The sequence below is a fragment of the Falco punctatus genome, assembly GCF_963210335.1.
Source record: "Falco punctatus genome assembly, chromosome: 3".
Classification (NCBI taxonomy): Eukaryota; Metazoa; Chordata; class Aves; order Falconiformes; family Falconidae; genus Falco; species Falco punctatus.
In genome coordinates, this window is record NC_137582.1 from 91,394,059 (window position 1) to 91,414,596 (window position 20,538).

At 39.2% G+C, this 20,538-nt stretch overlaps 1 protein-coding gene across 5 annotated transcripts in view; it reads left to right on the top strand.

Moving 5' to 3' along the window:
• GMDS (GDP-mannose 4,6-dehydratase) overlaps window positions 1–20,538 on the top strand; it is a 425,916-nt gene that overhangs the window by 53,630 nt on the left and 351,748 nt on the right. For all 5 annotated transcript variants that reach the window (XM_080377830.1, XM_080377831.1, XM_080377829.1 and 2 more), the window contains 2 exons: window positions 14,482–14,526; window positions 18,165–18,252. In XM_080377830.1, the coding sequence (XP_080233956.1) occupies window positions 14,482–14,526; window positions 18,165–18,252 (133 nt within the window). The remainder of the gene's footprint in view (window positions 1–14,481; window positions 14,527–18,164; window positions 18,253–20,538) is intronic.

Consider the following 20,538-nt stretch of genomic DNA (forward strand, 5'->3'; position numbering starts at 1 on the left):
ACAGGGTTGTGGTTCTAGAATTTGGTAATTCTGAGGGATTCTTGAGCTGTTTTCCACCCTTCGGCAGATCTCATCTTTGGGTGGCATAACTGAATTAAAGCACTTTGGATCATTTCCTTTCCCAAAACAGTAAATGTGTGGCTGGGCTTATACAACCTTTCTTTTAATAAAGCCCTGCAATCAATTTCCATGGGTCTGAAATTTTAAGAACAATCCAGGAAAGTTATGTAAAAAAAAATAGTATTCATTGTAGATTCTAAACTTCTCTCCTTACTTCTGTGTTGTCTTTTTGTTGTAAATTATGCAATGTATGGAAACCAAAAAGAAACTGAAGAGTTCATACCATCACTTTTTTTGCCATAATTCACTGAAGTATTATACAGCTCCTTCTGTGAACACAAAATATGACACTTTAAAGCTTGGAGATTAGAACGATTCTAAAAATAAGGCATTCCTGTTAGCATCCAGCATACTTAAACTTCTCTTTATTCTCCCTCCCCTTTTGGTAATAACATTTAGCATGTTTGTGTGTAATAAACTAGGCCCTTAAGTTTGTTTTTACCGGCATAGGAAAAGTAGTGTGCAATGGCATATATAGCAGTAGAGCTATGTAAGTTCTCACTGGTTTATTTTAATAAAGTATTCCCAACTCATGGGTATTGACAATTTTCTCATAAGAGAGTTAAAAAGAAGCTTTTCTTTAAGAAATAATGATGAAAGCCTTCCAGAAATGTTGCAATATTCCTATATAGGTTTGAACTCCGATGGAGAATAGAGGTGGGAGGATTGCTTTAGACAGCAAGCCTGATTTTTTAGCCCAGTTATTGTGTGTTTGGTGATACCAAGAGGAAATAATTTTATAAAGGAGAAGGCCAGAGAAAGAAGTGATGAGATGCAATGGAAGGTCTTGCCAGCTGTTCTACAATGTACTCAATGATTGCTGACAGGGAAGCTGAAGGTTGCTTTCTGAGCCTTTCAGCTGATTTAATACTGTTCCGTGACCCGGTTACCCCATAGGTCTGTCCTTGTTTCCATGCTCTATCTATAAAATATTGTCAGTGTCAGAAAAATAATCCATTAAAATTATGAGTTAATTAAAAATGGTCCCATGAAACACTGTCAATTGTCAATTAGCTGAATAATCATCGAATGGGCCACGGACACTGCATCCGATAGAGGCTGGTAAGGTTTATATTACCTTAATAGCCTTTTCACTTAGTCAAGCTTTTCTTCTGGATTTCAGCAACTCTGTTCATTTCAAAATGTGCTGGTGCAGCCACCATACTGTTTCTAGCAATCTTGTCAGTTTGTTCGTTACTGTTCTCTAAAAACAATTTGAATGTGCCTTATTAATATTTCTGTAATTAAACCCGCCTTCATTTCTTCCCCCTTCTAACAGGGTAAGCTTGCTTAAAAATTTCTGCTGGGAAATTTTTTAGGCTTTTATAGACATTTTAATCAGTTTTCATTCCCGATACCTGTTTTCAGGACTGTTTTCCTATGTTGTTATAGTATTTGACAGTATTTTATAAGCAGTGATGCATAATCAGTCAGCATATGCTTGTGGCAATAAAAAACCCCCAACAACTTAAAAGTGAATTGAAGTTCCTTGGGTGAGATCAAACACAAACCATGCCAGAGGCAAAAGTCGAGGCCCCATAGGACTGACTGTTCTTCACATGTTTTAAACAATGGGGGGACAGTGCAACTAAATCTTTATTGTTAAATCATTTTCAGAGCTTTAGTTCTTTTCAGGAGAATGACACAAAAATTGTGGAAAGGACTCCACAATTTGCACTTTAACTGCATTAAAGGGAAGAAAGGTTTCCTTCTAGTATCTTTCACTAGTAGTCTAGCCAGTTGCATTGTAGGATGCATTTTTGTTAGGATTTTCCTCAAGTGGTAAATAAGTGAAGAACATTTATAAAGATGTTTTTGACCTTGTTAACTTCTAAGACTCAAGAAACCATAAATAATGGGAGAGGGAGAAGACTGTAAAATAGAGTACATAAGATAACTGGTGTTCTGTTTGTTTTTTCCTGTAGACATCTGGGGCTGCCAGTCCCTGTGCTGTTTCTTGGTTCCTGACCGCCTTCCAAAAAACATCATTAGGACCACTGAGTTTCAATATCATGAATTTCTCCTCATTTGATGTGAAAAATTAAATATAAATGGCGTGTTTACAAATTACTAGTTTTCACGAAAGGGGGAAGGAAGCAGCATGATGCTATGCAATCATTTGGATTCCATGTCAATGAAGCATAAAGTAACTAAGCTGTATGGGGTGATCCAGTGAGGAATATATCCACTTATTTCTGTGTGTCCTTGGATGAAAACTGAATTGCCGTAGACCAGAAATGCGTTTGATCCTGTGCATGAAACGTTTGTGCACAAATGATTCCTGTTGCTGTTCAAGAGCTAGTGCTGTGCCTAGCCACTGCTTTTATGTAAACAGACTACTAAGAAAACTGTTCATGTGCAAGGTAACAGAAAATGCTTTTTACTAGCAAGAAGCTCGTATCTAGTATGTATCATATGTACGTAAGCATGGGTATATGGAGTAAAACATAGCCTGGCATCCTTATGGCATGAAATACATTGAGAATGGGTAAATGGATATCTGACACCAACATTTCTGGGGAAATACTTCCATTTTAAGGAAGGGAGCAGAACAAAATTAAAATGTGATAATATTTACTGTCTGAATAGATGTGCACAGCTTTCACTGCAACTGGCAGTTTTACCTTTCCTGTGTGTCAGCAGGAGAGGAACAAGCTCAACCTTTGCTGGTCTCATTCCAGTAATTTTGTAGAAATTTTTGTTACACTTCAGTAGGATGAGCACCCCTCCTTGCTTGCTCCTCCTTATAGTTGTTTGGCCCCCTCCCTGGGACCCCTGCTGTTTACCTTCCAGTGCAGACTTTATTCACATGATGGCTAAATTAGTTTGCAAGGTTGAGATTGCCCTACGGGAGTACATGAGACTACCTGGAAACATTTTCTTTCAAGTTTGAATATCCCTTCATGTAAACAGCTGTCTCGAGTAAAACAAGTATCTGGGAAAAAAACCCAAAATATTGTCCCTATGAATCTAGAACTGTTGTCATCTTCAGAAACAAGCGAACGTTCTGAAAAAGCTAGTAAAATTTGTATTGCTGTCACAGGTCATCCGGATACATGCACAGTGTACTTGAATTGTAACATGTGGCTGACTGCTGTGTAGGCATCCAGCCGACAGGAGCAGCTTTGGATGGGCTAGCACTCTTCTGGCCTGTCAGTTTGCCAAGTTGTTCTTGGAGAAACAAAGCAATATTGACAAACAAGATGTGCAAACACGTAGCCACAGTTTTTACTTGGAATCCTGCCATGGGAGCAGCCTGTGTGTGGCTGGAGGACTGGCTGTGCGTGTGGATGGTCGGTGCACAGCAGATGGCATGGATGGCTGCAGTGCTAAACACAGATCTGAATGAATAAGGTGCAGTGGTGTGAGTCAGGCGGCATGACTGGCCTTGGAGGGAGGGGAGGGGTGTAGCTGTGGTGCTTTGGCTCCTGAAGGTGGAATTTTACTGTTGTCTCAAAGCAGTTTGTTGTAGACTCCTTTCTGGGTTGCAGTAAATCAAATAACTTCCTCCAGAATGCCTGCTAGTGCGGTGTCATTTAAGCAGGGCTTTTTGTGAGGGTAGTGTTGAGATGTTAAGCTAGCTGTCTGGTTGTATACACCTACTGGTTTTCAGCATGTTCACTAGTACAAAAACATTCACTAATACTCTTGAGACCTTGTTCAGTGTATTTCCAGATCCCCTAAATGCAGTCAGCCCCTAAAGAGTAAGGATGCTCATCTAAAGGGTACCATTTAGTGTAGTTTGGTCAGGGCACAGGTCATGTAATCATGTGCCTAAATAGCAGGGCTGTTAAGATGCCTCTTCAAGCTTTCTAAATAATGGATCACCCTCAAGGGGAAGGATGGGTGGAAAATGAATGATGCCCCTTCTCTTAGAATGAGGCAGAGGGAGAAGACAGATGGTTTGAGGCAGAGCAGCTTAGTTGATGTGCTGATGAAGAACTCCTTAAGGGCTGCTCAAATTAGTTTTCCATATGCGATACAGTTCAGTATGGAAACTTCCTCTTTCTGAGTACTTTGAGCATATTGTAGTGATTCAATCCATAAGCATTTAGGAAGATTCATAAGATATAAGGTGCAATTTCTTGACTTCTAGCTGTTGTCCTTATTTCCTGGGAGTGTTGGCTCAGCCCAGGCAAAAGCCAGATGTCAGGTGAACCTTACCAATACAAAGCATGAAGACCATTCCAAAGAGTCAGTTGCATGGTGGTGTTAATCCGTACTTTTTAATATCTTTAAAAGGAAGACCAGCGTGTTCATTTCGTGAACTACTTATGTATGCACATATCTGATAATCATCTTCTGGGGGCTTAGTGTTTTGTTCAAAGAAAAGTGCTAGTTTGAGTACCCACGTGTCTGAAAACAAGGCCCTCTTGCCCTTTGCTGTCATGTTTATATTTGATGTTTAATAAAACCAAGAGTTCTCTTCCTGTGCCTGCTATGGAAATTTTAAGTGCTTCTTAGGAAAGATAGGATGCTGCCAGCTTTAGTAAAAACTTGTACTAAAACCTGGATGTTATCTCCTTTGCATTTGCCTTTTTGTAAGAACTGCAGTTGGATCAGTTAAAATGTATCCTTGTGTCTCTTGGCAATTAAAGAATTTAGGAATTTTAAACAAATAACATTGTGATACTGTGTTGTTTGACTTTGTTAGGCTGTTATTAATGCAGGAATAAATGTAACAGAACAGTTTGCGAAGTGAGACAAGGAGGTTTCCATAGTATTTCCTGTAGTTCCTAGGGTGCAGAGATTCAAGCGAACCGCAAAGAAACCTTGAGATTAGAGGAAGTTACTACGAATGTAGACAAAAATGACTAAAATGTGTCCTATGTACTCAGTCTTTCCACAGCTTGTAAAGTCAGTTAAATTTAACTGGTTTCAGGTTTTGTGGAACAGCAAATGAAAGAAGTTAAAGTAAGAAATGCTGGTGACAAGCTTTTTAAAGTAATTTGTTTTGATGCTGCTTAAAGGCTTCTTTGTGAAAGCTTTAAATAGTTCTTCTGTTTTCAGAGATCTATGCAAAACTGCATCATTCATTGCAACAAAAATGATGTGGAAATACTTAAACCGTATAGTTGCTTTACCTTGATATAGCTCTGTCCTAATCTTAAATTAGGAAGCTGTTAATGAAAGCTAGCTAGCTGAAAGGATTCTTTTGATAACTGCACTTGTAGATGATACAAGGGGTTATTACTAACCCAAACTGCAAGTGGGTTTTAATACTGTATGAATTGGAGGAATGAGTATTGTGCTGCTGGTTTTGTAGTAGTTGTCTATTCCAAATCCTGTTCCTGACAGATAGGATAAGCAAACATGATTGCTCACTTTCCCTTTCTAGTTTCCCCCAGACAAGAACCTTGGCAATTAATGAAACTGGGTGGGTTTTTTTCCCCGCTTTGGAAGCTGACAAGGGAAAGCTGTGAAGTTGGGTACACAAGGCATTGTATGGTATCTGTAAATATAAGGATAACCTTCTGCAACCTTCTCTGAAAAAACACTGCATCCTTTTGCTGTCGCTTAGATAATCCTTATCCTGCTTGGCTTCTCGCCACCAGGAAGCCCAGTCCATGTGGCATCGGAATGCTTGATTAGCAAGAGCGGCCACATAGAACAGAGGTATCAGGTCTAATGTCCAATTTCAATCGCTCTATACTTAAATGTTTTAAGCATAAGTGCATTTATTGTATAGTTAAGCATGTTCACTAACAGTTGATTTTGCTTACAGAGGAAGACAGGCACATGTACTCTTGTTTAAAAATATCCAACAAAATGTGAAGCTGATTCTGGGCATAATAAAAACCTTGCAAAACATGGAATTCTGGCAAGTGTTATCTTTGGAAAAAACTGGTTAAAAGCATTGTATTCAGATCTTTGTAGATTGTTTTTGACTTCACTAATTGTTTCTTCAGGTTTTTTTTGTTTTTGTTTTTGGGTTTTTTTTTTGTGAGGACAGTGTCTTGGAAGGAATAGGAAGAACTTGTCTTAAGATGCCTGTATTTTGTATTTTTCAATGAATTGGAATGTAGCTTTATTTAGGCATCAAAATACCTAATATACTGTTACAGCAAAGAAGAGCATGTTGTTAAGAGTAAGCGCTGGGGAGCAACTCTTAAGAGCTCTCCTGTTACTGTTTCTTCAGTTTATCCCAAAGAAAAGATGATACAAATAGTCAAGTAAAGAGAGTAGCTTAACATGTAATATTTTGCTCCAAACATTGATACTCTTTCACAAGAGTTAAGCTTGGGATTTCTGTGGGGTTTTTTGTTTGTTTTGAAATTTCAATTGGATACTTTCTTTGCTATTCCATTGCAAAAGTATCAGGAAGTTTATTGCTGGGATAGGGTGTTTGGTTTGTGGTGTGTTTTCGGGTTTTTTTGTTTTCTTATTGTATCCCTTCCTGGTGTAAAGAGAAAGCTTAGCTCCCTGGAGCTCTGGGATGATGGTAGCTCTTAGGCTTGCTGGTCTTTTGGCCACTCTGAATATTTACAACTATGTGGAAAGTGTTGGGGGTCACCTTTTAAACACCTCTGTTATTGAAAATTGGAAAGTGTGAGAACCTTGACATGAAAAGATGGGAATTGCGTAAACGAGCAGAGTTCCTGAAAAAACAATTTGTGCTTCAGTAGAAGCCAGACCAGTAAAAACTGGGCTCCCACCACGCTGACTGGGAGAGGTGCTAGCTAAGAGACTAGTGCTCAGTTGCAACACAAGCTGTCTTGTCCTAGGACTTCAACTGTCCAGGAAACAGATTGGTTGCTCCCATGACTTGCAGACCATTTAATTGCAGGATATGTGCTTTTTTTTCCACCACCATTCAATGAATATTGCAAGACTGGAGCTGTTAAAGCTCCAACAGACCAATCAAGTGTCCTTGACTGCATTTTCAAATTTCTAACCATGCAAACATTTAAGGAAAATAAAAGCTGCCTTACTGTGCATTGCTTTTCTACTCCAATTGGAATATGCTTGCTTTCTGGTTTTGTGTTTCTCTAAATAAAGTCATTTTTCAGACTAAATTGCTATGTACATATGTACACTGAGTACAGAAGAATGAATGAAAAAAGCTTTTTCCCTGTCTACACTCATTTACTTCTTCTTCATTAGGCTTTGGTCTCATGCAAACAAGATGACACTGCAGTGCTCTATTTTGTTTTCTCTCAAATAACTGACCTCATACCCTGTTAAGAAACATTGTCTTGGGCTAAACTTAGGTAAACTCTGGCACTGAGCAGCAGTTGCAGAGAGCCTGCTGAGCATCAGTGTGAGAGGCTGGTGCTACAATGGTGGAAGCAGCTTTAACCTCAGTAGCAGTAGTAGGCTGCTGCAGAGAAAAAAAAAACCAAAAACAAAAACAACAAAAAAAAAACCCCACCCAACACCCAACCCAAAACCAACCAACCAACAACAAAAAAAGCCCAACAAACCCAAACATGTAGCTCTGTCTGGGAGTGAGGTAGATCCACTACTTCTGGTAGGATGTGTGTTGAGCTATGGTCATAGATTCAGGTGTCTTCCCCAGTTACAGTAATAGCCGTGTTACTGCTTTTGTTTTGGTTTTCCTCTGTAGCATTACAAGTAAAGATGGCATGCTAAGGTTTTGTAGTTTCCTCTTGGTGTCACTTCACAAAATTACTCGTCTATCTTACACAGAACAGACACTGTATTTCTTCCAAAACAGTTTCTGAGCCTTTTGGTTTGTGACAACTCTGAACTTTCAGATTTTGAGGTCAAAATCATTCTTTTGAGAGCGTGTCCTACAGCTTAACCCTGGGTTTCCTGGTTTCCTTGCTCTGTGCAACTAGGTTCTGTCTGTGTGTTTGGGTTTCCACCGGGTAGCGTTTGGGGTGAATCTACGTTAGGTGCAGGGGTTTCCCTCTGAGTGGGCTTAGTCACCTGGTGGGTTAGTCTGGGTACTCAGGGATGGGCACGTCCAAAATGCTTATAGCTGCTGCTGATTGGAGCTGCTGTTACTATTTCAGTAAGGTAAAAGACCATCTGATACCAGTAGCTTTCTGAAAGCAGGAGGAAATAGGGATGGGCAAAACAATCATCTTGCGGGTTTTAAAACTGTTACGGATTTCCCATTACAAACACTATAAGTAGAGGTTTTAATTTTCTTGTGGACTGTTGTCCATGTGATTTGCATTTCCATGTTTATAGACACATTCCTTCTATCCCTGTGGTTTCACTAGTGAGACAGAAAAATATAGCTAGGTTTTCTCTCAAATTCAGAGTTCATAACTGTCTGCAGTATGCTAGTATAAAACAAACCATTCATATTTGGAGAACAAAGTAGTGTATTATGGCTTATAACGTGCATTCAGGAAAAAACTTGTTCTTTAGCATCTTCAAAAGGTTCTCTACTGATACTTTTCCTCTTTATAAAAATAGTTCTTTGGACATATCTGAAAACTAGTAGTTTGTTTGAGTATGTGAATGTTGGAGCACACAGCCTGAGAGTTTAGGAGCATGTTATTTAGGTTTTTCTGATAAGCTGTTTAGCACCTGACTGTTGTCACTGGGAGATTTGTGGTAAGTGTATTTGTAAATAACACATTGTGTCACAGGTTCCAGCAATCAGGAAAAAACCTTTAATATACTCAGTTTAATGGTGTAACTTTTTTTTCCCAAGATGAGATGTTGGAGTTTTTTGTGCGATAGATGGAAGCTGTTTGATTATTGTAGAATATAATATTTGGTTTAGACTGAAGATTTTATACTTTAAAATATCGACACTTTAAAAAAATCAGCAGCACTGCACTGGCATACCTTACTGTTGGCTTAAGTTAACCCAAATCTCCTAACTGGTTGCCTCTCCTAATAGTAAGGAGGAAATTTCAATTATGTTTATTCTTTTCATGTTGGCTTGAGTGTGGTAAAGGGGTTTGTTCTTTAGCTGAAGCGTCTGTGCTAAGGTTCAGAGTAGAATAGCTGTAAATATTGATGATGAATAATGTTGTTTTGGATAAAGATAAGTAGGGGGAGGAAGGAAGAAAAACTTGTTGCTGTTGTCCATAACTGCAGTTGCAGCTCTTAATGTAACTTAATAGTTTACCAGTGGAATAGTGTATGAGGTCAGATGGAGCTCAGACTAGGAAATAACAGAGTGATTCACTTTTCCAAAGCAACTGTGCTACTTCTTTTATTTTTGAACAACTCTTAATTGAAAAAGAACACAGTAATGTAATTAGAATGTTTTTGTTGTTGTTGCTAATGATAACTTTTCTTCATGCTTAATATTTTTTGTTGTACTGCAGTTAATGCTCTGCAAAAAACCTTCAACTAAGTGAGTAATATTTTAAAACAAAGATTTTTTTTTTTTAACATTTATTGCCTTTTGACTTTTTTTTGACTGCAGGAACAAAAGGACACTTGTTTCCCTATTCTTACTTGGCCAGAATACAAATCAAAATAGCAAAATAGCTACTGCATTTGGAGGGTGGCAGCTTTAATAAATCAGTTAAACATTTCAGAGTTCATAATTCTTCCTTTCTTTCAGTATGGAGAATTTTTTATGAACACTTTAATGCTTTACATTGACTGTTGCCTTGAAGACTTGAGACAAAGTGTAGCACTGTTCTGTTTGTAGTAGCTGCAAAAAATTACTGATTTCCTCTGTAAATCACTGGAAATGATTAAAGTATGCATTTTTCAGCAAAAATAACATTACACTGTTTTACTGTCTTGGATAATTTTTTTTTTGAAGGAAAGCTGTTCTGAGTGCTACAAAAAATGAATAGTTGTGATTATGGATTGTTACTAAAATCATTTAGATGTTGTTTTAGTGGTGTGCGTTCGCTGCTCCAGAGGATCTGTCACCATACTCGAGCTTAAGTCATTGAAATAGTGTTAGCTTATAGCTATGCAAAAGTTTAAAATTCAATGAAGCAACCATTTATTGTGCAAGGCTACTAGTGGCACAGGTTCTGCATAATTCAATGGAAATATAAACCATTCAAACAAGGTTAAATGACAGTGCACTGTTGGTAATGTTACTGCAGAAAGATCCCTTTAAGAAATAAAACCCATGTCCTGTGGCTGAATGTGTGCCTCTTCTCTCCATGCACTGTCTCTCCCAAACAGATTAACTGAACCTATCAATTTAACTTCAGCAGACCACAGCTATATTTTGTAGTTCAAAAGGAATTTAGAACAACTATGAATGACCTTGATAATTGACACCATCTATAGTCTGAAATTCCGTAATTCACCTTTGTGGTATTATTCCTAAGGGCATGACACTAGCCTTACTCAATATTGAATTTTATAAGTATAACCAACTTTAGTCTTTCATGCAATATGTGGAAAATTATGACACTTTTTTTCCAAAGGAATAATGAAATCTGGAAACTTGGGTTTTGTGACACACAAAAGTGCAGAGCAGAACTATAAGTATGTAGCAAACTGACAGATATTTCATCATACGTGCCTGCTGTAGAAATATCAAAAAACCAGCACCTCCCTCAAACAGTGCATCTGACAGTGAGGGTGTTGCATTTTTATGTTCTCAGGCTTTATGTATAATCCATTTGCAAATGAGCTGGCACGAGGAGCATGGGAGACAGCACAGAAATCAGGCTCTCTTCCCTGCTGTGTTATCTGGTGAAGTGGTACTCTGCAAGTGACCTTGTCTCTCATGGCTGGGAGTGAGCTTTGGGAGTCTGATACTAGCAGCTCCGTTATTTCTAAAGCAGAGAGACGGGCTGTTGGTGGACAGTTTCTCTAGGGATGCTGCAGCAGGATTTCTCAGTCCTTTGCATGACTTTGGGATTTCATAACGTTGCACGTTTGTAGGGAAATGTCATTTTTACCACTGTACTGTGGGGATGTTTCTTCTCAAATGTATATACTACCCCCCTGCAATGGGAGCCCTTTCTCCTCTATGTTATACGGTTAATATACTTGCATCACTTGCGTTAGATTTTTAATTCCTTTTCCCTCTTGAAAAAGCATTCCGTATACTTCACCTGCAGGTCAGAAATAGTAATAAGAAGAACCCAGTTCTTCTTCCTCTTGGTCTCTTTTCTCTTGTTTCTTCATCCATCTAGTACATTCTTCCACTCCTTATTAGCAGAGAGAAGCTGCGGGGAAGAGGGACTCTCCTCCTCTAGATTACGCTCGCTCAGGTAGGACATAATCTAGTTCTTGAATCCAGGAGCTTTGCAGAAGGATGTTGGAACTGGCCATATCAAAGGAAGAAGGCAAAGATGTCTTGCATTTGAGCTTGCTTTTACAGCCTGCTCTGACTGTGTCAATAAAAATCCAAAACGAGCCTGTTGCAAATGGAATTTCCCTGCGTAGAACATTGCAAAATAAGAGATTTGGATTGTTATACAGGCTGTTTATTTCCACTTCTTTTCAATTTTCTGTATAAATGATCCTATTCTTTGCTCATGGATCAAGTCAAACTTGATGCTTTTTTTATTCTAGGTATTTGTGGCAAAGCACTGTCTAGCTCTTGTTTATGTCTCAATTTCTTCGCTCTGGAAAGGGTTTTCTTTGATAGTCTGTCAAAGCTTATTGAAGTTATTGACATTAACTACTATATTAAATATAAAATATTGCATCCTAAAGTTGTCTCACTCTAGTTTATGTGACTGTTTTCTTTTGTCTGGGAATTTTACAGACATGTTGTAAGGCAGCTGCAGTTGGAAACCTGCTGCTGTGTCTTGGAAGCCAGCTGAAGTATCATTCTTTGTATGTGCTTCCAAACTACTATTTGGCTGAAGACAGCATAGTGATTCTTCAAGTCTGATATGTCAGAGTGTGCTGATGAGGAACTGTTTTAACTGAGGTGGTTTATTTAATCAGTCTTGTTAAACTGTTTTGATCGTTCAAGCTGGTCTGACGTATCTGTGCAGTCAGGTCTCATTGCAATCCAACTGAAGTCAGTTTGTAGGCTATTTTCTTTTAAGACTGATGTTTTGGCCACAGACAAAGGGAACTACTTCTGTCTTCTAAGGTGGTGTTGATTTGTTATAAACTAAATAGCAGTAGCTGGGTACTTTACGTTAGCAAAAGCTCGCTCTCAAATGTGCCAACACTTTTAAAGTAGAATAGCGTATTGCCCAGTGCAGAGAGCATAGTAACCAAGCACTCTCATGTACAGACTGGGTTTTTTGCCTTGCTTTTGTGGTTGACTTAGGGGGAGCGGCGTACCTGTATAGTACCGCAATGATCAGATTGGACGCTGGGTATACTAATGCTTTGCTGATTGCATGTGCTCACCGCCACCTAAGCTGGTATTGGCTTTTTTCAGTATTGAAGAGGATATGATTTAGACCTATAGTCTTGGGGTAAAACATTCAGTGAAATAGGGTCAAGGTGACTATAAGACTTGCTTACAAAAGGGAAGACCTTGCCCCCCAGTCCCTAACTTCATGGACTGACCCAAGTCATGCGTTTCATGCTGGTCCATGACTACTCAGATCAAAGCCAGGAATGGATATGGTTGGCAGTGTGTGGCTCAAATAAAGCAAAATCTGCCAACCCTAACAAGAATTGAAATTTGTTGCTAAACGCCTAGCTCCTGTATTATTCCTTTCCTGATTTAGTGATTCCTGAATCTTCAAAGCTCTGATTGTAGTATAAATGGAAATCAATAGCTTTGAGAATAGAATATCTGTGAGTAATGCAGTCTCTTATCGATAAAGGCTTAAATCACTTATAAAGCGTGCTTAATATTTGCTCCTTGACCTCATTAGGAAAAGATGGAAACCATACTATCCTTATAAGCTGCACACTCTTTGACACTTTGATCACTGTTCTGATTGCTGTTTGCATTGACAGCTGCTGTACTGAAAAGAAAAGGAAGGGAAACGTGAAACTTGGGGGCTGTGTGTGATATGGTATCACAGTGCAGGACAGCATGAACCTGCACTGTGTGCAGTTACCAGACAGTAAATCAGCTGTGCTGTGCTAGAGGCAGAAACCAGTAGCTTTCACACTTGCTGCCTGTTTCCCACTCATTGTAAAGCCCAGCCCTATCACTTGATAGACCTGGAAAGGAAACGCAGAGGAAGTGAGTGCCACTGCTGGTGCAAAATGTTCCAGGGCGACTGGAAAGTTTGAGCAATGGCCTGGGTGAGAAGAACAAGACCTTATTGACAGGGTTCAATCCTAGTCAAGTCTGTTTCCCATCAACTTCCTAAGTAATCACAGCCCTTCTTTTTTCATCTCCTTTGCACTTGCTGGGTCTCCCACTGTCACCTTCTTATTTATATGTTTGTTTTAGTGGACTGAGCGACCAAGGAGAATCAGGTACCAAAGAGATGTCAGTTTAGTTTTGCACTTCGGTGTCTCTGGGTGTGATCATGGCAGAGCAGATCCCCGTAGTAGAGTTTAAGCATGTAAGTATAGGTGGCATCTTATGTTTTAGTGGTCTTTACGTGGCAAGTCAGTTGACTCTGGGGGAATACTCTCACACATTAAAGGAACAAGTTCAAAAAGTCAGTGAAAAGATGCAGATTCTTTGGGCATGGATAATATTTACAGAATTGGTTCGCGAGCCCTCTTCTGGAGGGGTAAGCTTTGCTGGGTTTGTGATGGTGCATACACATTTATAAGGACAATACGACTTACTGTGTTTGGTAATCCTGGCAATAATGATGCCAGGAAAATAATCTTATTTCAGGAAAACATGTGCTAGCATGTGTTTTGAAGTATTTGCTTTCTGGGAGTTTAAGTTTGACAAGGATTTAAAAGCAAGAAAAGAAAAAAGAAAAAAGAAAAAACCAAAACCCAAACCAAACCAACACAAACTCTCAACCCTCAATTATATATAAAATGCGAAAATGGCTTGTATTCTGTAGTATAAATATGGGGTGTGCTATGGATGTTTTTGAAAACTCAGTTGGTTAGGCAAGCAGAATTATTGCTGCCCACAGAAGGCTTGTGGAAGAAACGTGTGTGCAAGGGAGACACGAGTGTGACACAGTGCTTACAGAGGCATGTCAGTTTGCAGAGTATGCCAAGCTTGCACCAATATTTCAAGCATGTTTTTCCTTCCTTGTCTCCAAAATGGTTCGAATACAATAACTGTGGTTAGGATATTTTGGAAAGATGTCCCCAGGCGCTTCATAATGGAGCTTGGGAAGATATTCAAGAGAGAGTAGTTCTCAACCAGTATTTGTAAGCAAGTTATCTTAAAATATACTGCTTCTTAATCTAAAATTATCCGAAAGGAGTCTGTTGTATTTTTGGGTCAGTGTATAAATCTGGAGAAATCAAAGTATATGCTTGTTAACCCGGTCGACTCACTGCATATTTCTTTTTTTCCATTTTTTGAGACCTCAACCAGTCCCAATCTCCCAGGCCCATTCACTGTGTTTCTAACATTTTCCTATATTTTACTCTTCCCAGGATGGATCGTACTTGGCTGAGTTCCTGCTGGAAAAAGGCTACGAGGTGAGTGACTCGGTGACCGGCTGTGGGCTGATGGAGTCGTTTGGATGCTGCAGCTCCAGCTTCCTCTGCTTCTGTCCTTCTCTGTGTATGTTTTCCACTCCAACCCTAGATAACAAATCAAAACTCCGGAGAGGAATGTGCAACATTGCCTGTAATCATGCCAGCTTATTGTACTATTTATCATCTAACGTCCACTGGTGGATTCCCTCTTCTCCTCAGGGTATAGCTGCTTTGCATGTTTCCCGCCAACTCAGATAAGCAGCGACCTGTGTGAGCCAAAACTGTAAGGAATTAGGGAATAATTTATGATGCAATGTACCACATAAAGCAATAAGAATCTCTTGTTTGTTCTGTCCCCCCCCCTGGCTGAAGGTCCTTCTATTTTGGCAGTTATACTCCAGCAATGAAAACCTTGCATTTTGCTTTCTCTGTTTAAAAAGCAAAAAAAACCACCCCAAAACCCAAAAATATACTTTGGTAGTGTTATTTTCCACCCTTTCTCTTGGATTAATTATATTCTTGCTTAGCACATGATTTTCATTTATTTTTTCCTTAAAATAAAGGAAGTTTGATTCCTTCTCAATGCATAATTTTCCCTGGCAAAATAGTCTTTTTTTGTGGCCCACCAAAGAAGCAATCACATTTTTATGGTATGATTTGATAGTTTTGAACTGTTGTGGGCATATATGTGAGAATGTTGGCCTTCTCAGTCATGAAAGAGGCTTCCAAAATGTGTGATAATGGAAGGAAAGGGGTGGTCAAATTAATCTTGCCACAATGTATTATTTCTGGGGGTTCAGTAAAAGTTAATGCTCATTCTAAGATTGGATTTTATTTATTCTGTCTTAATACTGCTTCATAGCTTAGAAGTCTCTTCTTAGTCTCGGCTTTCCATGCTTTTGCATGTGGCCAATCTTGCCTTGCTTATACTATCCTTTTGCTCGCTTGGTTGATTGATCTGCTTGTTTGTGGTTGGTTTTCAGTGTTGTAAATCGGTTATTTTTACTATTTCTCCATTCCATTTGGGGAAGAGAGAGATCGTTGCGGTTGCTTCTGCTGCTTTAAAGGCAAAAGCACACACACTTTCCTAGTCAACAAAGGAATTAGGAACTGCTAACTGCAATTAAAACAAAACATAACCCTTTCCACAATGGAAAGGTTACAATAATTGGGTAAAGGGTTTTTTCTTCTGTTCCTCAACTCTCCATCTATTTGTTGGAATTCTTTCCTGTGTTCCCAGTTAGGGACCTCTGTTCCTGAATAACTGAACACAAGAGTAGACTTGATAATGTACTGCCTCCCTAACTGAGATGGTTCATTTAAGTTTTTTTTAATTTCAGTCTATTTAAAGATCAAGCCCTGTTGAGAAAAATTCACTGATCTTACATACTTAACTAGATTAACCAGTTTGCACACATTTTGGCTTGTCACAAAGTTTGCATTTCACCTGTCCCATGCAGACAAAGGTACCTTTCATCAGTTTTTTTACGGTAATATTGCTGTCATGGATTAAGCATTTGGCAGGTTTTCTTTCTCTTGTATGTGCATACCAGAAAAAGGAGTGGGAGGGAAAAAAAACCCACCAAAACTAGGTTTATATGTTTTCTTGTTATTGCTGGATGCAGTAGGGTCTTGTTTGTCTGCTGAAACATTTTGAAGTCCTGGGGTGATTGTGTTTAGTACATATCATTGGTCAAATGTTTGTATCCCAGTCATTCAGCTGACACACAGCTCTTGCAAGCACAATCTTTCATCAGGCTTTGAGCTAGCAAGATTTGACTTTTTCGTCAATCATTTGCATGAACTTGAATTTCAGCATGATTCCATTTGGAGATAGATAATTGAGAGCTCAAGAAGTCTCTCATCAGGACTTTAAGCTGAAATATTTCATTTTGCTATGAGTTGTAGAGCACTTCAGTTACCTTCCTTTAGAATAGTTTGATGCTTTAAAACTGTGAGGTCTGATTTTTTTACTCAACAAAAACAGATGTTCATTTGACTACTCAAAATAGTTCCAACATATTTTGCAAAAGTGAAGTTTTTATGGAAGTGTCTTTTTCAAAGTGTTTCTCTGTAAACCTTATGTCCCTATAAATTTTTAACACATTCTATAAATAATTATTTCGATGAGGCTTTCAACTACATAAATTTGAAAATGAATCTGCATAAATTCATTATTTGATGGGAATTACATTTGCAGGACCATGTTTCTTAGTTTCCCCATTGATCCTCAAAATGAAAATATTTTACTCAGTAGTGGGAAGTTTAGCATTTGAATTGTAGAACAAGGTACGTTGTGAGCCTGTGGTGTGGCTGGGCACACAAGAGATTTTGTGCAAGGAAACTGGCATCATAAATGTGGCTTGCAAGTTGTAAACACAAAGCTATTCAGCTGTTGTTAGAGAACCTACCACCAAAATGTCATTCTTAATGCAGCAACTGGTCTCACTGTGGTTGTGCGTATCTTTTTTCTCAGTTAAGTTTGAGACTTAAGATGGTGTTTTCTATGTCAGTGACTGCAGTTTGTGTTATGTGTAAAACAAAAATCCCCAAACAAAACCAAACTAAGACCCAAAACACTGCCTGTTCTTGCTAGTATATTCTCACAGGTACAAGTTAACATGAAGCGAGAGAGTGAAGTGATGACCCAACCCAACCAAGTGTAGGATGCATCGAAGTGTAAGAGATCACTTTCAGAAATAAAGGGCAGGGAAGAGTGGAGGACAGTTGGGTGCAGAAGCTTGATTTCACTTGTGCAAGGACAATTTCTGCAGCTGGTAACCTAAACTAATGTGAATTTTGGCAGCAGGCATTTGACTGTCTTACATAAGGAGGAAACAGGATCAGTGTTCAAACAATTTCTCTAATGTTAGACACAAATGGGCTTTTCTTTAATGTTAGTCAGAACCAGTGTTGGTTTTTTTTTCACCAACTTATTTATCATGGCTAGTTAAAGGAAATTCTCAACCTGTGTTTCAGCCTTAGGCTTGCCTGTGTGTCTCATAACCCACTGGAGAACACTGACACATGAGGTCCACAAAACAGCACTGCCTGTTCTGGCTGTTCCTCCAACACCCCAGAAAGTGAATAACAGCTGTTTTCTAAAAATGTATTTGGGTCTTGCAGCTGCCGCCCCCTCTTTCCTCTTGTGTTCCTTTTCTTCTCTCTGCCCTCTCTCTCCTTTCCCTAGTCCCATCTCCTGCTGCTGCTTTTTCCATGCCCAACATCTCAGGTTCCAGAGAGCCTTCTCTGCAGCCAGGGAGAAGTGGTTATCTTGAGATTCATATATTGCTGCTTCAACTCCAGTAATGCTGGCAAGTCTCACTCACTAGGAGATGATGCCCTAGGGCAATTCAGTGTGATTTCTGTACTGTGTGTGATGCTGGGGCTGCTAGTGGTGTCAACAAGGGAGAATGTGAAACCACTCATGGGTACTAAAATAAACATAACTGCATCAGAGCTCATCTCCAAGAGTTTTGTTATGATTTGGTTAACCGTCTGCCTTTAGGAGTAGCGGTGATCTCTGATTACCTGGTATAAGGGTTGGGCCCACGTATATGAAAAGAGTGATGGTGATGAACATTTCCCTCTTAATGTTTACCACTTTCCTCTTGTATTTTTCCTTGTTCAATTCCCAGGTACATGGCATCGTTCGTCGGTCTAGTTCTTTTAATACAGGCCGGATTGAACATCTCTATAAGAACCCACAGGCTCACACTGAAGGAAGTAAGACTCTGGTTTTATATTTAAAGTTGTGGTGTTTTTTTTTCAGTCTGTATTGTGTGCTTGGTGGAGAAAGGTCCCCAGGAGCAGTAAGGGAATCCCAGTTTTCTCTATCTAAATGTTATTAATGAGTAGCAATTTTCAAGCTGTGCTTGACTTTGTATTGGTTATTTAAATCAACCCCCTTTTGATAGCTAAGCTTCTCTTTTCCCTGCTTGTCGTAGCTAGTTGCTCTGTCTCAAAAAGAAAAGAGACTGTTTTTCTCTGATGAAAATGTGACACAAAGTATAGATATTGTGTGTGAGTTACCAAGAGGGAAAAATGAGGGGCCCAGGAAGGCACTTTCTGCTGTGTAGAGATGCTGACCCAGTGCACACATAACTAGGCTGTAGCAATTGGAAAATGGCTGGGCTTGCAATAAGCTATGTGTGGTTGAAAACACAAAGATACTGGACTAGTAAGTATTTAATTTTTTTTGAGGCGGTTATCTTAAGCATTCCACTTCTGTTCTCTCGTGAGCTGTTCAGTGCCTGATGGAGGTGAAAGTTTGGGGACAGTCTGTGTGACAGCATGAATGAAACATGATCAATTCTTACTGATGACAAGAAGAATGAATCTTTGGACCTTCTGAATTTCTGCACCCAAGGAAATGATTACCTGTTCCCTGAAGGAAAGGCATTGCTTTTTGCAATTTGCTGACAACTTACTGCATTCTGTTACCAACGATAATTTGGAAAGCTGCAATCGTTACCTTCAGCATACACTTTGCAAAAATCGAGTATTTTACCTTAAAGAAGGTTAACTGGTCACTTAATGAGAAGAAACTCAAATGTTAGATGGCTCCAGTTCTGCAGAAGGATTGAGTGTTTTAACAAGCATACACTTCTTACGCTATGCATATTTTGTAGAGTTGTGCAGACTGATACTGTCCTAAATAGTCCGTTTTAAGGTACTGTTATGGTAAATATCTCCATGCTGTAAATAAATCTCATGTCTTTTGAAGTCTGCTTCCCACCACAGTTAAACAGAGCCTGATTTTATTGAATTGTGATATGTAATGCAAATTTTAGATTTCGCTTGACCTTTGCTTGTAATTTTTTAAAAAATACTTAATTTCTGACATGGCTTCAGTGGTATTTGCTGTGAATAGTTGCTACTTACTGTACATTGCTCCTTAAAACATCTGATTGAGAAAGGGGTAAAATTGAATAAAATATCTTCATGAAGGATACTGAAACCTGTGCTTCCGTCAAGGACAATGTAAGAACTGTGTTTCCCATGACTTAAATTCATGGCTCATGAGCTAAAATGAAGCAAAAGAAATGAAACAGGAACCAATGCATTGTGAGGACCATCTTGTGAATATGGAAAGTGATTTGAGAAGACAATGTAGATGGTGATAAATATGTATATGAACATTTAAGGAAAGGGATGGAAGAAAGGAAAAAGAAAGCAAACCTTAAATGTTTTTCCCCACTTCTTATCTCATTTTCCTTTAACTGAGGAATGCAGCCATATGAATGGGAGGAGGAGGAATTGGACTTGGAATCTCAGGAAAGGCTGCTCCATGGAAACTGTTTGGAAACAATGGGTTTCCAGGCAGTACTGGAGGAAGCAAAGAAGCAATAGTGGCTGATGAGAGCAAACCCTAATTTTGTCTTTTCCCTATGTTCTTCCCATGAGGAATTGATTACACATTGCAAGATGATGATCTTCATTGACGGTGAATCTCTTAATGAAAAAAAAAAAAAAGCGCGTAGAGGAAGCAAGAAGGAAAATAAGGTGTTTCCTGAAGCAAGCCCTCCAGCTATTGCTTGCTAAGAAGGTTTTTAGATTGGATAACATGTCAAAACTTCTGAGTTTTAGTAATCTGATCTGTGTTTATAAATCTTTGTACCAAATAAACCCCGTTTCTAGTAAGTGCTTCCACTTAACCTATTACTCTTTGAAAGGCCTCTTTTTCATGGGTCAAAAATGAACAAAGCCTCATGCCCTGCTCCCCTTCAAAAAAGCCATTTGGACAAGAAGCTTTGAAGACTTGATGGTAGACCAAAATGGACATTCCCCTGTCAGAGCTTTAAACTTAAGGTAATTGTGAGAGGGTACCTCTGATGCTCAGCTCAGTCCAGCTGGCATCCCACCTTCCCCTGGGAAGCTCTGAGGCTGCTCTCTGGCCAGGGCATGGCCGGAGAACTGGATGTTTTTGGTGTAGGAAGAGGGAGCCTGTCTGTGGCACCTCTTACCTGCTGAGCTGCTGCTGGAGAGGAAGCAGTTGCTCTTTCAAACCCT